At 37.9% G+C, this 18,764-nt stretch overlaps 1 protein-coding gene across 6 annotated transcripts in view; it reads left to right on the top strand.

Annotated features, from left to right (window-relative positions):
* Positions 1–17,958, top strand: part of LOC108234341 (ephrin type-B receptor 3) — a 62,702-nt gene extending 44,744 nt beyond the window's left edge. Inside the window, exons 9-16 of one of the 6 annotated variants that reach the window (XM_017413467.3) lie at positions 152–204; positions 436–558; positions 2,573–2,820; positions 3,361–3,576; positions 4,641–4,790; positions 5,121–5,320; positions 8,239–8,394; positions 10,311–17,958. In XM_017413467.3, coding sequence (XP_017268956.1) covers positions 152–204; positions 436–558; positions 2,573–2,820; positions 3,361–3,576; positions 4,641–4,790; positions 5,121–5,320; positions 8,239–8,394; positions 10,311–10,419 — 1,255 coding nt within the window. In that variant the 3' untranslated portion in view covers positions 10,420–17,958. Of the gene's footprint in view, positions 1–151; positions 205–423; positions 643–2,572; positions 2,821–3,360; positions 3,577–4,640; positions 4,791–5,120; positions 5,321–8,238; positions 8,395–10,310 lie in introns of all 6 variants that reach the window. The other 5 variants (XM_037974040.1, XM_017413465.3, XM_017413462.3 and 2 more) reach the window with 5 other exon arrangements.
* The last annotated feature ends 806 nt before the right edge of the window (positions 17,959–18,764 follow it).

Genomic DNA, 18,764 nt, shown 5'->3' with positions numbered 1-18,764 from the left:
CTTCACCAAGCCACATCATCATATGACTCTATCTGATGTAACAACTGAGAATTTAAAGAGATCTGTTTTCTCTTCCTGCCTTTGTTCTTTTACTGTATTTGTACCCCATTGAGTCCATTTGACTTAGTTTGTGTTTCATCTTTCTCAACAGAAAGCAGAGAAATGGTTCAGAGTCAGAGTACACAGAGAAACTGCAGCAATACAGTAAGTATCTTTGCTAAAATCTCCCCTTTTTTGCTTCACATTTCAGAAGCAAATATTCTAATATTTCTATGTAGAAATGACTGACAAACTGCTCCCATAATATGAATTGCTTTATCTTTTAGCTCAGTGAAAACCAATTAAAGTGTTGTTTTTAATCAATATATGTGTCTATCTGAACTTGTTTGGCAGCATAGATTCACTTTCCTGTTCTTGCCACTGAATCCCCAATAGTAACACCGGGAATGAAGGTCTACATTGATCCCTTCACCTATGAGGACCCCAATGAAGCAGTGCGCGAGTTTGCCAAGGAGATTGACGTGTCCTGCGTGAAGATCGAGGAGGTCATTGGCGCAGGTAACCCACCAAAGCTCCTGAGCTACAGGGGGAAGACTGCTAGTCACCTCCAGGCCATACCGTTAGAGGACTTCACACCAAGCGGTACTTTCACTCAATTCATCATTAGCCCTCTTTTTCCTCCCATCCCTACCACACTTGTTACCTTTTAGGAACCCCTTTCCAATCTTATAGTTGTCTTCAGCACCCTCCTATGTTAAGAAAGTTATGTCCTCCTTAAGTTAGCTTGTCTCACAGTTTTATGCCTCATGCATTTGGAGTAGTTGTAATTCCTTTGTTTGGTGGATAATCATTTCACACTTGTCTCAAAAATGGACCCCAATCCTGGAACAAGAACAATGATAATTTTAAATCTTCTTGTATCTAATGGAATAACATATTGGACAATGTGAAACCACAGCCCTTGCTGGCAAGATTTATTTCCCAAGAGATGACTTTAGTCTCGTCTGTTCACAGGTGTGAGTATTCACTCATATTCTACAGAGAAAATTACAGGATAACATTGACCTTTTTGTGCACCCTTAAAAACTTATATGCTTTTTTTTAAACTTATTTTAAAGATTAAACACTGGATTTTCAGATGCAAATTTGAGCCTTTACATATAGAATTTCCTCTTTACAGGTTTTTTGGTTTTAGCAGTCACTTTCAATTGAGAATGAAGGGTGAAAGAATGTATATTTTCATACACATAGTTTGTATTGAAAGCTTAATTAGCAAAGGGATCATACAAATGCTTTATGACTATTTTATTATTATTCTTTGTGAAACTTTGGGAAATATGCTGAATTAAACTAAGCATGTTTTCTTTCAAAAAATACCTAATACTGAATCAATTTGATTGGGGCTTAAAATAATACATTTTCTTGCGTCCAGGATTGTTTTTGACCCTACTCACTTTGTATTATTGAGAACCTCTTCATCATAAAAGAGGGGTTTCTGATGGATCACTATATTTTACCCTAGACCATGACACTTCCACCTCCTCACCATGTGGTTTCCTTTCCTAATTTTAGAAATCCTTCACATATGATGTTGCAGTCAGTGAAATATTTTATGTACTTGAAATAATTAAAAGTAATATTTCTGCTTAATAGCTGCAGGACTATGGCGTGTGAGAATGAGCTTTTATTTAACATATTTATCTAAGCAAAAATGGAGGACGTTGTGATGGCAGAGATGGGAATCTCCTACTACTGCTTCTGCTACTACCAATACTACTACTACTACTGCTACTACTACGACAGCTCTTCTACTGCTGAGGCTACTACTTGAAACCCGTCGCTTCCCAGCATTCGCCTTTAAAGTGACAAACCCTCAAACCTGTCTTCCCTGTCCCCTTCCTCTCCTGTACTCCTTCCATATTCATCCCTCTGCCCATACATGCCATTGCCCTCCCTCCTCTGACTTTCCTCACTTTGTCACTTTTGTATCCATGTTAAAACATATCACTCTCATTGCTTAATTTGTCTCGCACATGCTTGGTGTAGAATCTAAACACAAAGCGTCCACAACCGCAAAACCTCCCAAGCTTTTGTCTCCTCCCATATCCTCATCCGGTTCCCGCCTCTACAGCCTCACTGAAGCTTAACACCACTTCCTGAATCCATGACTCCTTCTTTCCATCATCCCTAAGCTTCACTTGGCAAATTATCCTATTTCACCCTTATTTAATTTATTTTCAACACATACACCACTTTTTTCATTGTTACCACCAGGCTTTTTACTCACCATGATTTTTTATTTTTCTATTGTATAGTCTAACAATACAAAGTTATTGTACACACCCTGTTTTGCCACCATCCCTTAAGACTGGCCTTGACTCCTGGCTTCTCTTGCAGTTGCCCCTGCCCCAACCTTCCTGCTCCCCTTCCCTGGCTCCTTGGTTCTAACCAGTTAACTGTCCCCTCTCCCCTTTTTTCCCCCACTCTCCTCCACTCTTCCATCATCCCTCTCTTGCATCTCTCCTATTCCTCTTTTGCTGTTTCTCTGGCTGTCCCACCTGGGCTCCCACAGGAGAGTTTGGCGAAGTGTGCCGGGGTCGGCTGAAACTGCCTGGGCGCAGAGAAATCATTGTGGCCATCAAGACTCTCAAGGTGGGCTATACTGACCGGCAGAGGAGAGACTTCCTGTCTGAAGCTTCCATCATGGGCCAGTTTGACCACCCCAATATCATTCGTCTAGAAGGTGTGGTTACCAAGAGTCGCCCTGTGATGATTGTGACTGAATTCATGGAAAACGGTGCCCTGGACTCTTTTCTAAGGGTAAGAAAGAAAGAATAAAAAAATAAAAAATTCTCCTCATATAAAAAGTGTGTCTCTAATGTAAAATATTTACAACATCTGTGGTTTTGTACATGTGGTTTTTATATGTAAACCGAACTACTTAGTACTATATATATAATTTTATTTTTTGACTATTTAAAAACATTTAGCCACAAATTCCACAGTGCCTATCTGGCAAATCTGGGTTTCAGAAACTTAATGACATGTACAAAGAACTGTTTTCAATGAGTCTCTGCTTCAAAGTAGCATCACACATTATATGACAAATAAAAAGGAAACATACGAGGTGTAATAGAGAAGGGAGCATTTGGATGTGGCAAAAATAAAGACACAGCAGTATGATAAGATGACAAATGTAAGACGAGGCTAAGACTTACAAAAAGACAAAAAAACAACAACCTGAAAATAGGAAGACAGGTGGGAATATTAAAAGGTAAATAAGACAGAAATGCACCACGTATTCTTTGGAAAATGAAACTTTGATCTACAATCTAACTTCATTTTTCTTCTTTTTTCCAGCTCAACGATGGGCAATTCACAGTGATCCAGCTGGTTGGCATGTTACGTGGGATAGCAGCAGGCATGAAATACCTGTCAGACATGAACTATGTGCACAGAGACCTGGCTGCCCGTAACATCTTGGTTAACAGTAATCTGGTGTGTAAGGTGTCTGATTTTGGGCTCTCTCGTTTCCTTGAAGATGACTCTACAGATCCTACGTACACCAGCTCATTGGTGAGTCAGAGGATACATGTACATGTGTTGCATTTTGTATATGTTTAAAATCTGTTTTTAAAGTTGCTACGTGTAACCTTTAACATCAATACCTCACTACTGATGTCAGCCCCTTTCACAGAGAAATCCACAGAACCCTCCCACATGGCTTTAGTGTTGTGTCTTTTCTTGTTAGGATCAAAGAAGTACTTTAAAAAGACAAAAAACAATGCAGGTGCTGTGATAGCTCTTGGCAAATTTTTTTTTTAAGGCTCTCATAGTTTTTTATCGATAATATCTAATATATTTACAAAATCCAGAAGACTTTACTGAAATTTGTCATGTTGAACGTGAATTCTGATTTATATTCCTTTATCCTATATTATATATTATTACATAAATGATTTTTTAGGAAGGCTTCATTGGCCTATCTTATGTCATTTGTGAATTTAATCTTCATTATAAGGATAAGGCAAACTCCTACAACTCATGTAAAATATAAAACAAGATGTTTTTTCTTTCTGTATAATTAGGCCGAGACTTAGAGCGTGTCAACATCTTGTTTAGTAAAGCAAAATAAGCCAACAAAAAGAAAGAAAGAAAGAAAGAAAGAAAGAAAGAAAGAAAGAAAGAAAGAAAGAAAGAAAAAAAACCACCTAGAGCAATATCCGGCACAGTAAGGCGTGACAAGTCTACTGGTGACAGGAAACAATGGTGTTAATTACCTAAAGAAACACTGCTGCTGTGAGATACCAAACATCTTAGTCACATTTCACTTTGTCTTCTTGTTACCAGAAAGCACTTTGAAATAATACTAATACGTTGATATACGAATTACTGTATGGAGTACAATGAATTTTCTTAAAGCTTCATGTGTCATTTTTGTCTAAATGTTGACTAACCTTGTGTGTGTACATAGTGTTTGGGTTCTACAGCATGCACCCATGTGTTGTGCATCAGCATTTCCCTTAAGTTTTTTTTCTCACCCTTTCTCTCCCCCTCTTGTGTGTGTGTGTGTGTGGATCTGTCTCTGTGCTCCATCCCTTCAGTATTTCATGCTCACATACTCATTCGCATATCCACAGGGAGGAAAAATCCCCATTCGCTGGACAGCTCCTGAGGCTATTGCCTACAGGAAGTTCACCTCGGCCAGTGATGTGTGGAGCTACGGCATTGTCATGTGGGAAGTAATGTCGTACGGTGAGCGGCCGTATTGGGACATGAGCAATCAAGATGTAAGCTTTTTTTTCACTTTGTAAAATGCACATACTTAAAATTTGCAATCTGTACCTGTACATATGATGTGCACAAGAATAGAATAAAATAGATCTCAACAACTTTCATGGTCTTGCTCTCTACATAACCCTCAGTAATTACTGTACCACTCACTCTTTGCTTTACTTCAATGTCTAGCCTAAAGCTGGTTTTACTGTTTATCTTTTATCCATTTAGTCTCTCCTGGCCTCCCACACTTGCTCTTTTCATCAGGTCGCCTCTTGATTTGCTTGGGTTGTCCAGTTTGGTGATTGAAAATAAAATCTGATATTTCTGTTAACTTTCCACAGGTGATAAATGCTGTGGAGCAGGACTATCGCCTGCCCCCACCCATGGACTGCCCCACAGCTCTACATCAGCTCATGCTGGACTGCTGGGTGAAGGAGAGGAACCTGCGACCCAAATTCACCCAGATCGTGGCCACATTGGATAAGCTTATTCGGAATGCTGCCAGCCTCAAGGTGGTCACCAACAGCACACAGTCCACTGGGTAAGTCTTAATTGAAATATGAGTTTATACATGTAATTTTCACATAAAATGCAGAAACACTATTTCAGCTTGGTCAAGAAAAACTTTAAATCAATTATATTATTGTGCCACTGTTCAATTGACTGATAATTACAAAAGGAACAAATAAGGTTTTTAGTTTTCTTTAGGTTTCTGAGCTATATTCGCACTAATAGCAAACTAAAAAAAAAATATTGTGCTTTCATCAAGCTATATATTTTAACAAGCATACAGTAGTAAAATATTTTGATAAATTTTGTTGTCTTGTAGTTAGTTCATTTAATGGAGTCTCCCAACTTATGGGTGATAGGAGTATTAATCACAACATTTAATTTGCAACTTAGGTAATGTGCTATGCAAAAACACTTTATCCACATGGATAAAGTGTTTATAAATCACTGATTCAGCTCCAAGCGTCTTTTAGCACTACATACAACATAGATTTCCTCCCGTGCAAATCTTCAGTACTCACAAATGCAGTCGTTGACATTATGCAAATCCTAATTACAATTGCTCAATACAGCCTTTAAAGCCGTTCAGCCACCAGCTAGAAGCTCAATCAATCATGTCACATATACATTTACCTGATTTATCTCTATTTGAAACTTGGTTCTTCAGTTTAGTTTGGAAGATAGAAGGCTACAGAGTTGGAGAATATAGGAAAGGGGTGACCTACCTTTCTGTCCCTGCATCAGGGTCTTTCTGTCTTGAGGGAGGGCCTCAGACAATCCTGGATTGGACTCATGAGAAAAACCAGTGTCTCGGTTGGCCACAAGAGTGACGTTCTTAGAAGATTAGGCTTGCGGTTAATTAGCTCGATTAGGGCGATGCAAAAAAGAGATGCGAGTGCCTTTTAATTAGCCACTAACAAGATTTCAAACGGGCCAGTGGAGAGGTGGCCTCCTGCCGACAAACCTAACAAGGGAGGAGTGAGAGATGGCACAGCAGTCCTGGTTGGATAGAGGTTGAGAAACAATGTTTCACATGGTGTTCTTTGGTTTTGTGCTTTTATGACTTGTATGTATATTCTAAAGTGTGTTTTATGTGAATTTATAGTATGAAAAGAACTTTGGTGTCTCTCAGCAATTATAGTATGAGTTACTTTTTACTTGAGTATTTAAAGTAAATGTAGAGATTCCCACTGAAGGAATGAGTCATAATAAACTGCTTAACTTTATATAATATAAAACAGCAAATAGACCCTTTAAAGAACATGTGAAGGTCTCCTTTATGAACCATCACAGTTTCTTATAATTTTAGGTTTGGTGTATAGCAGTCATACTCGCTAGCTCACAGGCTTATCTAACTTTCCTGCTGTGTTCGTGCCTGTGTCTTACATGTGGCCAGCAATAATTTGGAACCTTTCTTGGGCAACTTTGGAGAAACAGGACTCACAATACTCATTTAAGGGAAGCCAGAATCTGGCGTTAACGACAGCCCGAAGCCCTGGGCTCCGAAGCACAGCCCTTATTAAAAATCACTCCATCTGCACCCCTCAATGGAGCCTCTGTATCACTATTATTACCTCCCCCTCTTGTTTTTTTTTTCTCCCTCATTCTCTCTCCATTCCTCTTTTAATTGTTAATGAATCTAATGCCATCAAAAAGGATGACAGGGATCAACAGAGCAGAGAGAAGGAGAGACAGTGGTGCTCTTTCTCTGGGCTTTCTCCCTCGACTAGTTCTCCCCCTTTACCTTCCCTCACCTCCTCATCATCCACTCCACCTCCAGTCTTGTTCATCTGCTCTACTTTGCACTGAGAAGTTGAACAGTATTATTAAAACTCTCAAGGTGGCCTTTTTATCTGCAGTATTGATCATGACTGGTATTTTTAACAAAGCCTTCTGGGCTGACAACAGGTGTGCAAATCCAAAATACACACAAAAAAATACAAAACAACAACAACAATAAACTTGTTTTCAGATGCTGACAAGACAGTTAAAAAAAAAACTTTACCTCAGTTCCATAAGTTTCTACAATGAAAATGGTTTTCAAACAGTAAAGGTTTGTACATTCCTTCCTCTAGAGTCTATGGCATTGCAAGTCAGTTTTAATATGCATTACCACAAGTGCATATGAACAAGCATCTGTGTTTACATTCCACAGATATTTCTGTCTTTTCATGAAGCCTGTGTCTGCCCACCTTTTTGGTATCATGTTGCATGTATTCTTTGGTTGAGTCAACATTGTATGGCTCTTAAACACTCAAATTTTCCCTTAGAGGACGTACTGTAAATGCAATAATTGCGTGCTAAAAGGCATTAGGCTAATAGCCTGTAACTGACCTCATGTTCACACAGAAGGTGCAAATTTGAGCTAAACTAACCAGTTAAACTATATGAAATACAATATTTCTACATCAGATTCAGACCACATATGTGAAGGTTTTGAGAATGAAAAGTGGTCCAATCATACTGACTGAATTTTCAAGGTCTTCTCCTGTCTTGTCAGTCCCAATGGAACACGCAGACAATGGAATTCACAGGCATGCTGTTTTAACAATACAAAAAGTGCACTTTTGACTTCACTACCTCATTAAAAAACAGAATAAAAATACACCAATTCCAATCACTGTTTAGGACTTCATTTGGTTTATTCTGTAAGAACATGCACAAATATGCCTCATCAGCTGCAGTGCCATCATCCACCACCCAAGCCTCCAGCCAGTCTCTCCACAGCCATAAAAGTCCCTAGCCCCATTGCACACAACTCCTTGCATTTTGTATGGAGGAGATGGAAGGAGAGGGGAGAAAGGAGGAGGAGAAGGAGAGAAATGGAGAGGTGGCGCTCAGTGGGAGGCGTTTGGGGGTGAGGTTGGCCGCTAGAGGCAGTAGAGTAATGACCTTAACCCTCTCTCTGTCTCTCTTTCTCTCTCCTCCCTCCCCTCCTCCCTAATGTAGGGTATCCCAACCATTGCTTGATCGCAGTGTGCCAGACTATACCACTTTCACCACTGTGGGGGACTGGCTGGATGCCATCAAGATGAGCCGCTACCGTGACAACTTTGTCAACGCTGGATTTGCGTCCTTTGACCTGGTGGCCCAGATGACAGCAGAGTGAGTGGAGCTAATCAGGGCTAAAGTGATTGACTGTGTCGAGTTTGAGAGTCAAATTAGAATTATATGAATTGACCTTGAGGGAATAAAAAGATTCTTGTGGATAAATTAAACATGATGTGAAAGAGTGAACTCAGAGGTAACTCAAACATTAACAGAAGAACAAAGTCAAAGCTTGCAAAATATACCATATTTTACCATATAGTTGACATAGCACAAATGCATTTTATGCTACGTGGGTGGTATCTACTTCACTGAAGATATACTGTTCAAGAACATGCTTATAAATGTATATGTTTTAGTCTTTATGCTCAAAAATTGGAGCATTCAGAAAACACATATTTAAAAACAGGAAAAAAGAGAATAACTTATCTGAGAATAACGGACTATTTGTTTTTTTAATCACAGTATAATTAAAGTATTACTACAGTTAGCAACAATGCAAACAAGCAAATTTGATGAGAAAATCAAATATAATCAATATTACAGAGTAAAAACAATTTTTAGTATGTTCTTCTAACCACTTACTTACCTCAAGCCAATGATATTTGTCTTGTTTACAAACAGGAAATGATGTAATAGAAATCTTGCAAATTGGAGGCAAGTGATGATCAAATAAATGAATTAGGATTATAATGATAAATAAATCATTCTCATTAGCTACATAACAGGCGACAGAGGTGGGGGTAATTTGTTTCAATTTGGCTAGGCTGACAGGTGTGGTGTACTGTGGCTCTCTGTTGCCCTTAATGGCCAGTAATTCCTCTAATGGTTCCCATTTATTATCATTTCATCCTCTGTTGCTGTGCTGATGGGGGATGGCAAAATATGAAGAAAAAATAAACCATTCATTTATCCTATAGTTTGGGGAATGAATGTTGTAAGAATTTTGTGCCTGTTAATCTCAATGTGCATATTGGATGGTGTCTGAATGTAATACTAGATCATCCAGTATTTGTATGTACTGCCCCAGACAATATTTGCTCTCTTCTCACTTATTGGTCATTATTTATTTATTTATTAATTTTTGTAATTGCAGAAAAGACAGGTTCGTGTGATATGACTGGGCAATGTAATGGACATGATAATTAGGTTATGTCTGGGCATGGCCCAATATGAGATTTTGATGGTATGATTACCATTAGAAAAAAATATGGTGGTTTTATGGTACTAAACAAAAAATCAGAATCATTTCAATAGATGTACTCTATAGTGGTCAACGTAAAAAAAATCATAAAATAACTACTAGATAAATTTAATTACATCACTTAAGTAAACTCATACAGATTATCAGTTCTTCCCTCAAGTCTTTTAGAAAGTGCAGTAAAAGAAAGCGTAACAAAGTTTGATTGTGTGGCTAAAGGATTAGTTTTACATTTTGGTAAAAATAAAAAGAAGAAAGACTAAAACCATGCAGTCTTTGCTGTCGTTTTTCTACATCATATTCTAAATAGTACAGAATATTGTGAAATAGTAGCCAAGTTAAAACACATTTGGTGATTAAAAAAACAATTCTGAATGACAGAGCACAAACTAGGTAATCAGTATGTTGCATATATACATATATATGATGTGCATTCTGTGAAGTTTACCATCTGCCAAACAGTAGCTAAGTTTGTCTTTTAATCATTAACTGTCATTATGGCCTTTTGACTTCAATCATCTTGCCCACCTGCCGGGTAACAGAAGTATGTTTCATTGAGACTACCACTTGCATAGTTCCCATTTTGTTAACGTGCTCTCAGGAAGCCATTTTATAGGTTATTGCCAGGGTAAGGTGAGGTCTGTGTCTTCTCCAGCCTGAAGAAGTGTGTTCACTGGTAATGAAATGTGAAACTTGCTCTTCAGCGTTGGCTTGTGTGAAGTTTGTTAACTTTTTATGATAAACCCCCCTCTTTTTTTTCTTACCTTCACAGGGACTTGCTGCGAATAGGGGTGACATTGGCTGGTCATCAGAAAAAGATTCTCGGTAGCATTCAGGACATGAGACTACAGATGAACCAAACCCTTCCTGTGCAGGTGTGAGCAGAAGGACACTCAAATGGATGCAGTCAAAGGACAGCCAGACAGGAAATGGGAGAAAAAAAACGTGCCAGAGAGAGCCAATGGAAAACCCAAGCTGCCTGACCCATCTCTGTCAACAAGACGCTATAAAACTGGCTTGCAGTGCCTCAGAATATATTTTTTAGCGATTTCAATGCCACATACATTTCCTGCCCCCTCTCTTTTGTTCTTTTTCATAGTTTTTTGTTGTTCATCCAAATGGAATTAGTTTGTTTTTTGAAAGAGGAGAGTGGGTTAAATCCTCTTTCCCATGTGCACCTCACCAACTCTAGAACGAGTTGATGTTCTCATGCATGTGGTTTTTGTGAAGCTGGCCTCAGTCATGCTCTGATCCTCATGCAAGAGCCTCTTCTCTTGACCCTTAATGCAGCTCTGCTGGATATGAAAATATATGGTCAAGAATGAACTCCCACATATAAAAGAGTGAGCAACTTTTCACTTGCATAAAAATAAATCAAGTGAAATAACTATTGTGTGTCAGAGCACAGGAAATAGAGGACATTTTTTTTCCTGGATAGAAGTTTTTTTTTTTTGGTTGTTTTTTGTTTTTGCTTTTATTTTGTTTTTTTGTGCATGTCTGTTGTTCTCCATCTTCATATTGAAGATGTGTTACCTAAAAGGGCACTTGCTGGAGAAGGGTGAGTCGGTGAAAGAAAAAAATAAGATGGACTGCAGTCAAAGGTCAAGAGGATAATAAAGATCAAAAAGGTCAAAGGAAGGGAGCCACATCGTTGGACACCTATATTAACTGTTGGGTCACCAGATGACCTTTTCACTGTCCTGAAGGAACTTTGGATTGCTTCATGACTTGGGATCACCTGTGTTTTACTTTTACAAATAAGAAGTTCTTACTTTTTGTCCTCCAAACTACTTTTTTCCCTTGTTTCTTTTGAAGTTTTTTGACTTTCTTACAGATTTTTGGGAGAATTTTGATTTAAAAGTGATTGGTCTAACTGGGATCCCCCCCCCACTACTGGACACTTCATGTGATCAGGGGGAGATGAGGACTGTGGCAACACTATGGAAAGACCCCTTGGCCTTTTGTGTGCATTTTTTACACGAGTGTCTGTGTGTCTGTGTGCTTGCGTGTTTGTATGATTAAGTGTGTCTGGGAGTGCAAGAGTGTTCCTAGCTGCACACAAGTTTCTGTACAATACAGCTTCCGCAGATTGACACCATGGAGAATTAACGCATGAACTGTAATACGGAGCAACTATATCTGAAATAATTACGCTATACTCTGTGGACAGCCGTTAAACATTCACTTTTTTATTGAATCCAAAAATGGACTTTGAACATACATACACACACACACCTATGCAGACACACACACACATTCAGTCAAACGTCCTTATAAATATATATAAATATATAAAATCTGAATTTAGAATTAATCAGAAAATTCTTGTTTATATTTCTTGACCTCTTGCCCTGCATATTTATTTGTACCTCACCTGTCAATCCCACAACTACCCCACCAACACAAGAATGGACAAGGCTGCTGTTCGGGAGAGTGGACTTGGAACAATCAGAAAAAGAGAGTCTCCAAAACAATACATTCATCTAGAAATCCTTAATGAATTGATAATTATTAAACAAAAATATTTGCAAATAATGAGATATTGTATTTTTGTTGTTGTTCAAAAGAGCTTGTACATGTTTTGTGACAAAATAAGATGAACGACGAAAGAAAATTGTGTTTTGACACAAAGAAAGTGTTGTTGTGAAATGTTTGCCTCAGAGTGAATTTAACAGCAAGTAAAGGAAGGCTAGTGTGGGAGAAGAGGGGAAGAAATGAATACCACCCATGTTAAATCTCTGGTAATAACGTCCTGCCCTTTTTGTTCAGCGTGCATTGTTATCTCAGTGTTGACTGTGTGTAGGTGTGTTCAACTCTGTTTGTGCCACCTGAACTTGATATTAGACTTCCCCAATCCATTCTCATTCTCAATGTAAAGAGCATTTGTGAAGCACTGAGCTGTTACTAATTGTCTTCCAGGTACATAATTTTCATCTCCTGCAAACCACTCAGCCCATTTACTTAGGACTGTCAAGAAGATTTTTTTTGGAGGGGTGGCGGGGTGGGGTGGGAGGCAGTCCAGAGGTAGTGTTGTTTCGAACTCATCAGTTCACCTTGCATCATTTCAGGCACCCCAAAGGAGGAGCGCTATTACAGGGCCTCTCCATCCAACAGGGTCCTCATTAGAGAATCCTGAGCTGTCAGTGGAGAAGCCTATTGGTTTTTGTCTGTCAGCTCGATTAATGCAGCAGCCAATCAGGCCTTGTGAGGATATGAATGTGCAGCATACAGGCGTTCACAGACACAGGGCAGGCAGACCTATCATTATCTCTCATTCATTTCCTGTCTGGCCTGCAATCACCCTGTCTCAGCTCTAGGTGCTGCATGATTAGCACAGAGCAGGATCAACAGCACAAGTATACAGACAGCCAAAATCTGGAGCCACCCTCATCTTAACTGATAGCAGCTGCATCTCTGAGACCATGCTATTTGCGCTTCTCAAAAGAGGGTGTGTGGAGATAGGAGATTAGGGAGTAGGGCTGTATCACTGCTGAAATCTTCCAGAAAGTCTCTATATTGTTTGGGTTGGAGTTGATCAATGCAATATGTGAATATCATTCTTTGCATGTATGATGGTACTGCAGTGGTTTTAGGTCATGCAGTGAATCTTGCCAGTTCCTTTAAGAGAAATGGATATTATGCAAAACAGTGATGTGTTCACTATTTTGTATTGTTTTTTTTTTTTCCACAAACAGGTGGTTTTACTAATGTTAATAGTCTCCGGTAAAAGCTAACTATCCTGTAACAGTAGTGGTGCACCTTCACAATCACAATAGTAAATTAACAGTTGTGTACTAATTCAATGCAAGAAATTAGTCAATTTGAGCTCATTTTGGTGATAATATGGTTCAAAATTAGAATTGACAACACAATCAAAAGACGATTAGACTTTTTTCTCATTATTCACAATTATTTTGTCTTCCTGTATGACAAATTATTGCTAAGATTGAAAAAGAGTGATAGATGTTTGGAAATGACTACAATCATTTGGGTATTTCCATCATTTGAAAACATCCCTGCTCCGCCTGTCATTTCAGTTATTCATGAACTTTATCTTTGCCATTGTTAACTTGAATGTGGCACCAAACAAGACATAGTTGATTGGCATAAAAATACAGAAAGGGGTTGGAGTGAAGAGGCTAAACACAATCAGATGGCAAACATGGGAAGTGGCAGCCTGGAGCCTTCGTGAACTGTTGATGAAGTGCACATGGTGCTCTGAGGTCTGGACTTGTGCTCACCAAAGTCAACCAGCCATGAGTGATGAGCTCAACTGGCAGTGTTGCACATATTTAAAAGATTATAACCCAACACCACTTCATCTGCAAACAATTAATCTTTAAGTATTTTCCTCTAGACATTCATGAGAGGGTTAGAAAGTTAACACTCAGAATAGAAAAGAAATTTGATTTCCGGTGTTTTCTGTTTATCCATCTGACTCTGAGTGGCTGAAATTAAGATGGACTGTTACATGTGTGTGTGCGTGTGTGTGTATGTATGTGTGGAGTGAAAGAAATGCTATTTTATACAGAAGCAGTTTAATCAGCAAAGTTTAGACTGTCAGTTGTGGTTATCTATTTGTGTGCCAATAGGATTCAAATTATCCTGACATTCCTTACACATTTTTTTCTGTTTTACATATTCTGCAGATCATCACAGATTATACCCCCTCCCCTAAAAGTCACCTCTCACCTCCCACACACGTCTCTCTAGCTTTGTTTTCTTACCTGTCTGTTTTAAATAAATATATACAGTACTTTTTTCCCCCTTCTGTCTTCTAACAAGCTCACAGACCTTTGTCTTTTGGTCGCGTTTATTTTTTCATTTTTATAATAACAAGCAACATGTTTCAGAGAGTACTGTACATGTTTAGTAAAAAAAAGCATCAGGAGAGTGGCGTTGGATAAAGAAATGCAACTGTCACCTCCTCTTTGAAAAGCATTGAGATGTATTTAATGGTGCAGACATACACAACAAATTACTAAAAATGATGATGCATTCTTGTAGAAATATTTTTAAAAGACCCTTTTTTGCAATTAAATTATTTAAGAAATGTGACTTGATCTCCCATTTGAGTCTTTGTGTTGTGTCTTGAATTGATCAAATTGTTCTTTGCTTTTTATAGGTACCAAACCAATTCATAATTACACACATGCTCTACAAGTCAAGTAACTACTCAAAACAAACACGTTCAATCTCTCCAGATATATTTTTATGGCCGTCTCTCACTCCTATAATCATTACCACAACTTTGAGTACTTTTGTAGCAGTTATTACATTGGCCATTTTTGTTTGATAAAGTCACAATAAAGCAGAGATTAGGCTCTCAAAATAATTTATGTAAATATTCGACACCCCCAGACTTAACTACCTATTTCCGCACATCTGCTCAGTGTATCTGCAAACTAGAACTGTTGGTTTTTCATTCAAAGCTTTCTGATTCACCGTTTGTGTTTCAAATAGGTTTAAGCTGCATTATTTCTCTTGCTTTAGAAAAGCCCGAGGTCATTTAAAGTAACAATGATTTTGAAAGTGTGTTTTTATTTAGGGGTTGCCTTTCAAGTTTACTTATTTCAGCTGCAGACACCAAAAAAGTTAATACTGATATTTCAAGAAGTTATCCAGGGTTCATCTTTTAAAATGGTACTGATCAACAGTTTTGTAGTAAATGTGATTGATTTGAACAAATAAAGTAAAAGTGAACAACTGTGCAATAACTCCAAAAACTATAGCCACTTAATATAAATAAGCTGTTTATCAACACTGAGCTAATTTGCTTTCAGCTTTGCAAGTCATGATATTGTCACATTCAAATCAAAAGTAAAATTATACATCAATAACCTAAAAATTGTTTCTCCACATTATATTTCAAGCTCTCTAAGTTCAATGCATATGAACAGGCTGAACTAGTAGTCTTGTTTTACAGCAATAAGAAAATGTTGCTTCAATCATAGATTGTACATCTTTCCTTTTTCTTGTTCCCTATTTTCCTCACTTTTCCTGTCCGATTGCATGCAATCCTTCTTCTGTCTGGATCGAAAAGTTCATTTCAAATCTTCTTTGGGATCTAAGGTCTTTTTTTCAGTTCTTTTTGTCTTTCAGAAAGCATAGTAGTGGTGTCATACAGTGAGCTCAATAGATATCATCCTCAAGATGCAGCAACATTTCTTGGACACAATTTTTTTCTCTTGTAATTTGTTCTCAATCAACTTCTATCTTCCCATGTGGTGCTGTCTTGGCAAAGGAAACGTTAAAAATTTCATGTAACAAAACAAAATTAAGCATGACTGTAAACATCCTGAGACAGAGTGAGGGACCATGTCATAAATTTTGAGTTTATTTTGGCTAACTCACATAGACAGTGCTCTCTCGGTGCTCAATATGTAGTAAAATCTGTCAGTTTGAGGTAAATATGGACCAATGCCAAGATGAACTAGAGGACTGTATACTTTCCTCCAGCTATTGACATAGTGTCACGTTACTCCAAGCTTGAGCATATTGATTGTCTGCAGACCCATTTAATCAAAATATGTCATACAATGCAAGGGAGACTTATTAAGACGTCAATAAAGTTTAATTTCTTATCCCTCCTTGGTGAGTGAGGCAGCATTAGCATAAATATTATTGTGCATTAACATGCCTTTACCACATGTCGGTCAGGGGGAGGATCAATGGAAAACATGATCACACAGCAATAAAAAAAAGACATCCACTTTCTTTCAACTCTTTGCTCACTCCTTCCTTTTATTTCCAAGGCCAGACTCTTTATTTTCTCTTAGCCCACCCCCCACCCCCATGATCTACCCACTGATACCAACACACCCATTCTCTGACTAGTTTTTCATCGTCTCTCTTCTCCTTTACCATAATCCCTCTCTTTTCCTTCAACTTGGCACAGCTAATTGGTCACGTCTACACTGTGACATGGGGACCTGACATAATTGCTGGACAAATAGTGAGGCGCTTAGCTTCAGACCTGTCTCGAGCAAGCTGTACACAGACACCAACCGACAGGAAAACCTAATTACCACTTCAGCCTCCCAACTCACTAATTGGCAAATTCTTCTAACAGAGAAATATGTGTATCTTTGTGTGGATGTGTTTGTCGATGCATTTGTCCCCCCTCCCCCCAAATAAAAACAAAACAAAACTGTGGAATAGGATGAAAAAAAAAAAAAAAAATAGAACGTAATATGATTCAATGAAAAGTCAACTAATGATAATTTAAAAAAAAAAAAAACCATTTCAGAGAAGTAAAAAAGTTTTGATGCAGTTGTGTTGTTTTGCAGTCCATCTGCTAATTGCATCTGTTTGGTCTGTCCAGACTTTCTTTTCATGTAACCAAAAACACCCACACCATCTTTCCAGTCCATGCTCTCCCTTAAAGATATGATTGAGCCTGTTATAAAAAACAGCAAGTTTTCAACTTTTAATTTGCACTTGGTGCTTTGAGAATACATTTAAATCTTCTTATTTCCAGAATATTTCTTTTTTTTTTTGCCTTACAGAAGTAAAAAAAAACAACTTCTTTGCCATTAATTATAAACTACGTAATTGCAGCATTTTTAGAAAATCTACACATGAGCATTGATGATCAATTCAATAAAAAAAACAAAAAAACAAACAAATGCAAACCCCTGAGAATCTTTGTCCACACACTCACGTCACCCTCTTCCTCAAAAAGAGGTCCAGACCTTTTTTTTCCCCCTCCAGAACAAGCATCCTATTGTTGAGTGTTTGGGTGCAGCTGCATGGTCTTTCTGTCTGATGAGTTGAGCATGTCTGCAAGGGAAACAATATTCAACAGGACTGTGCCTAGGGACTGTGGGGTGACCTTGAGTTCACGGTCAAAGCTGGACAGTCAGTGGAAATCTGTCACATGTGAGAGATATGGCAGCCTTCAGGTACAACAAGGCCACCGAACAGGCACAATTAAATGTTGGCATGGTGTGAATATGATGTCCTCATGGCTGTAAACAGCCAGATAGCTTCTTAATTTACTGTAAACAGAGTGTAATACTAAAACTATGCTGCATAAATCACAGGGCTTATCGCAAAACCGCACTAATGTCAGAGAAATATTACTTTCACATACAGCAGTTAATGCATTGTAGTTAGTGAGATGATAAATTTATGCGCTGTTTCTTACAGAACAGATATTCAAAAAGCTAGTATTTATGTGCCTTTGTGGATGTTTAATACAGTCTATTGATGTAAATAATAAATTTCAGGCTAAATTATGGGATCAGTTGCCAGGCACATAAGCTTTAATTTAGCTTCTAACCTGCTTGTGGGCAGGTTGTAATTTATATGTTTGTCTGAAGGTGTTAACAAAAAATCACTTTAGAGAATAAAAATAAAAAAAACAATCAGTCTCAGTCTATCTGGTGTAACTATGAACAATAAAATCTCAACAAACATCTGCTGGCCAGTCTTTCTTTGATGTGAACAATCACATTGCATCACTGATAATTATGCATGCCAGCCAAAGAAAATTAATTGCACTTGCTTTGTACTTATGAAAGACGGTCATGACATTGGCAAGTCAAGGTCATTTTTTTTTTCTTCTTGTCATCGGTAGGCATGAAGGAAGGGCCTTGTTCCAGCCTGACATCTCATTAACTCCTCGTCGATATTTATCAGTCTTAATCAGAGCTGTGACAGGTCTGGTGTGATTACTTCCTGTGTGTGAAAGCAATCACACCTCGTCCTCCTCACTGTCCTTGATTTATTGAGGGAAAAACACTCTGGCACGGATGAGGAACTTTGTGAGGGCTGTAATAAAAAAAAAGAAAGAATTGAATGAAGCACATTCCCAGCTTCAGCCTTGTGTCTCTTTGTTAAAAACACTCCACAAGATTGAACATATCTGAGCTATAACGACTAGTTGCTTTCTCAGGTGAAAATTAAAGAAAGTGGTACCTTTATATTCATAAATCAAATAATAAACATAAAAACGTTCAATGCATTGGTCACAATATTATGTTATTATCTTGAGACACATTGTGATTGAACATTTCAGCAATCAAAATACATGTATTTAACCTGAATAACTAAAGCACTCTGTTCATGAGGAATTTGTAAGTGTATATTCTTTTGTTATTCATGTTTTAAAAAGAAAAAAAATCACACTAACAACATACATTTAATTTTAAACATTTTTTTACACTTCAGATGGTATGATCACTATAAGTAGCAAAGAAAATTTGTTTTAAAAATACATCTA

This window comes from Kryptolebias marmoratus, linkage group LG24, assembly GCF_001649575.2.
Source record: "Kryptolebias marmoratus isolate JLee-2015 linkage group LG24, ASM164957v2, whole genome shotgun sequence".
Lineage (NCBI taxonomy): Eukaryota > Metazoa > Chordata > Actinopteri > Cyprinodontiformes > Rivulidae > Kryptolebias > Kryptolebias marmoratus.
This window is presented reverse-complemented; position numbering and strand designations above follow the sequence as displayed.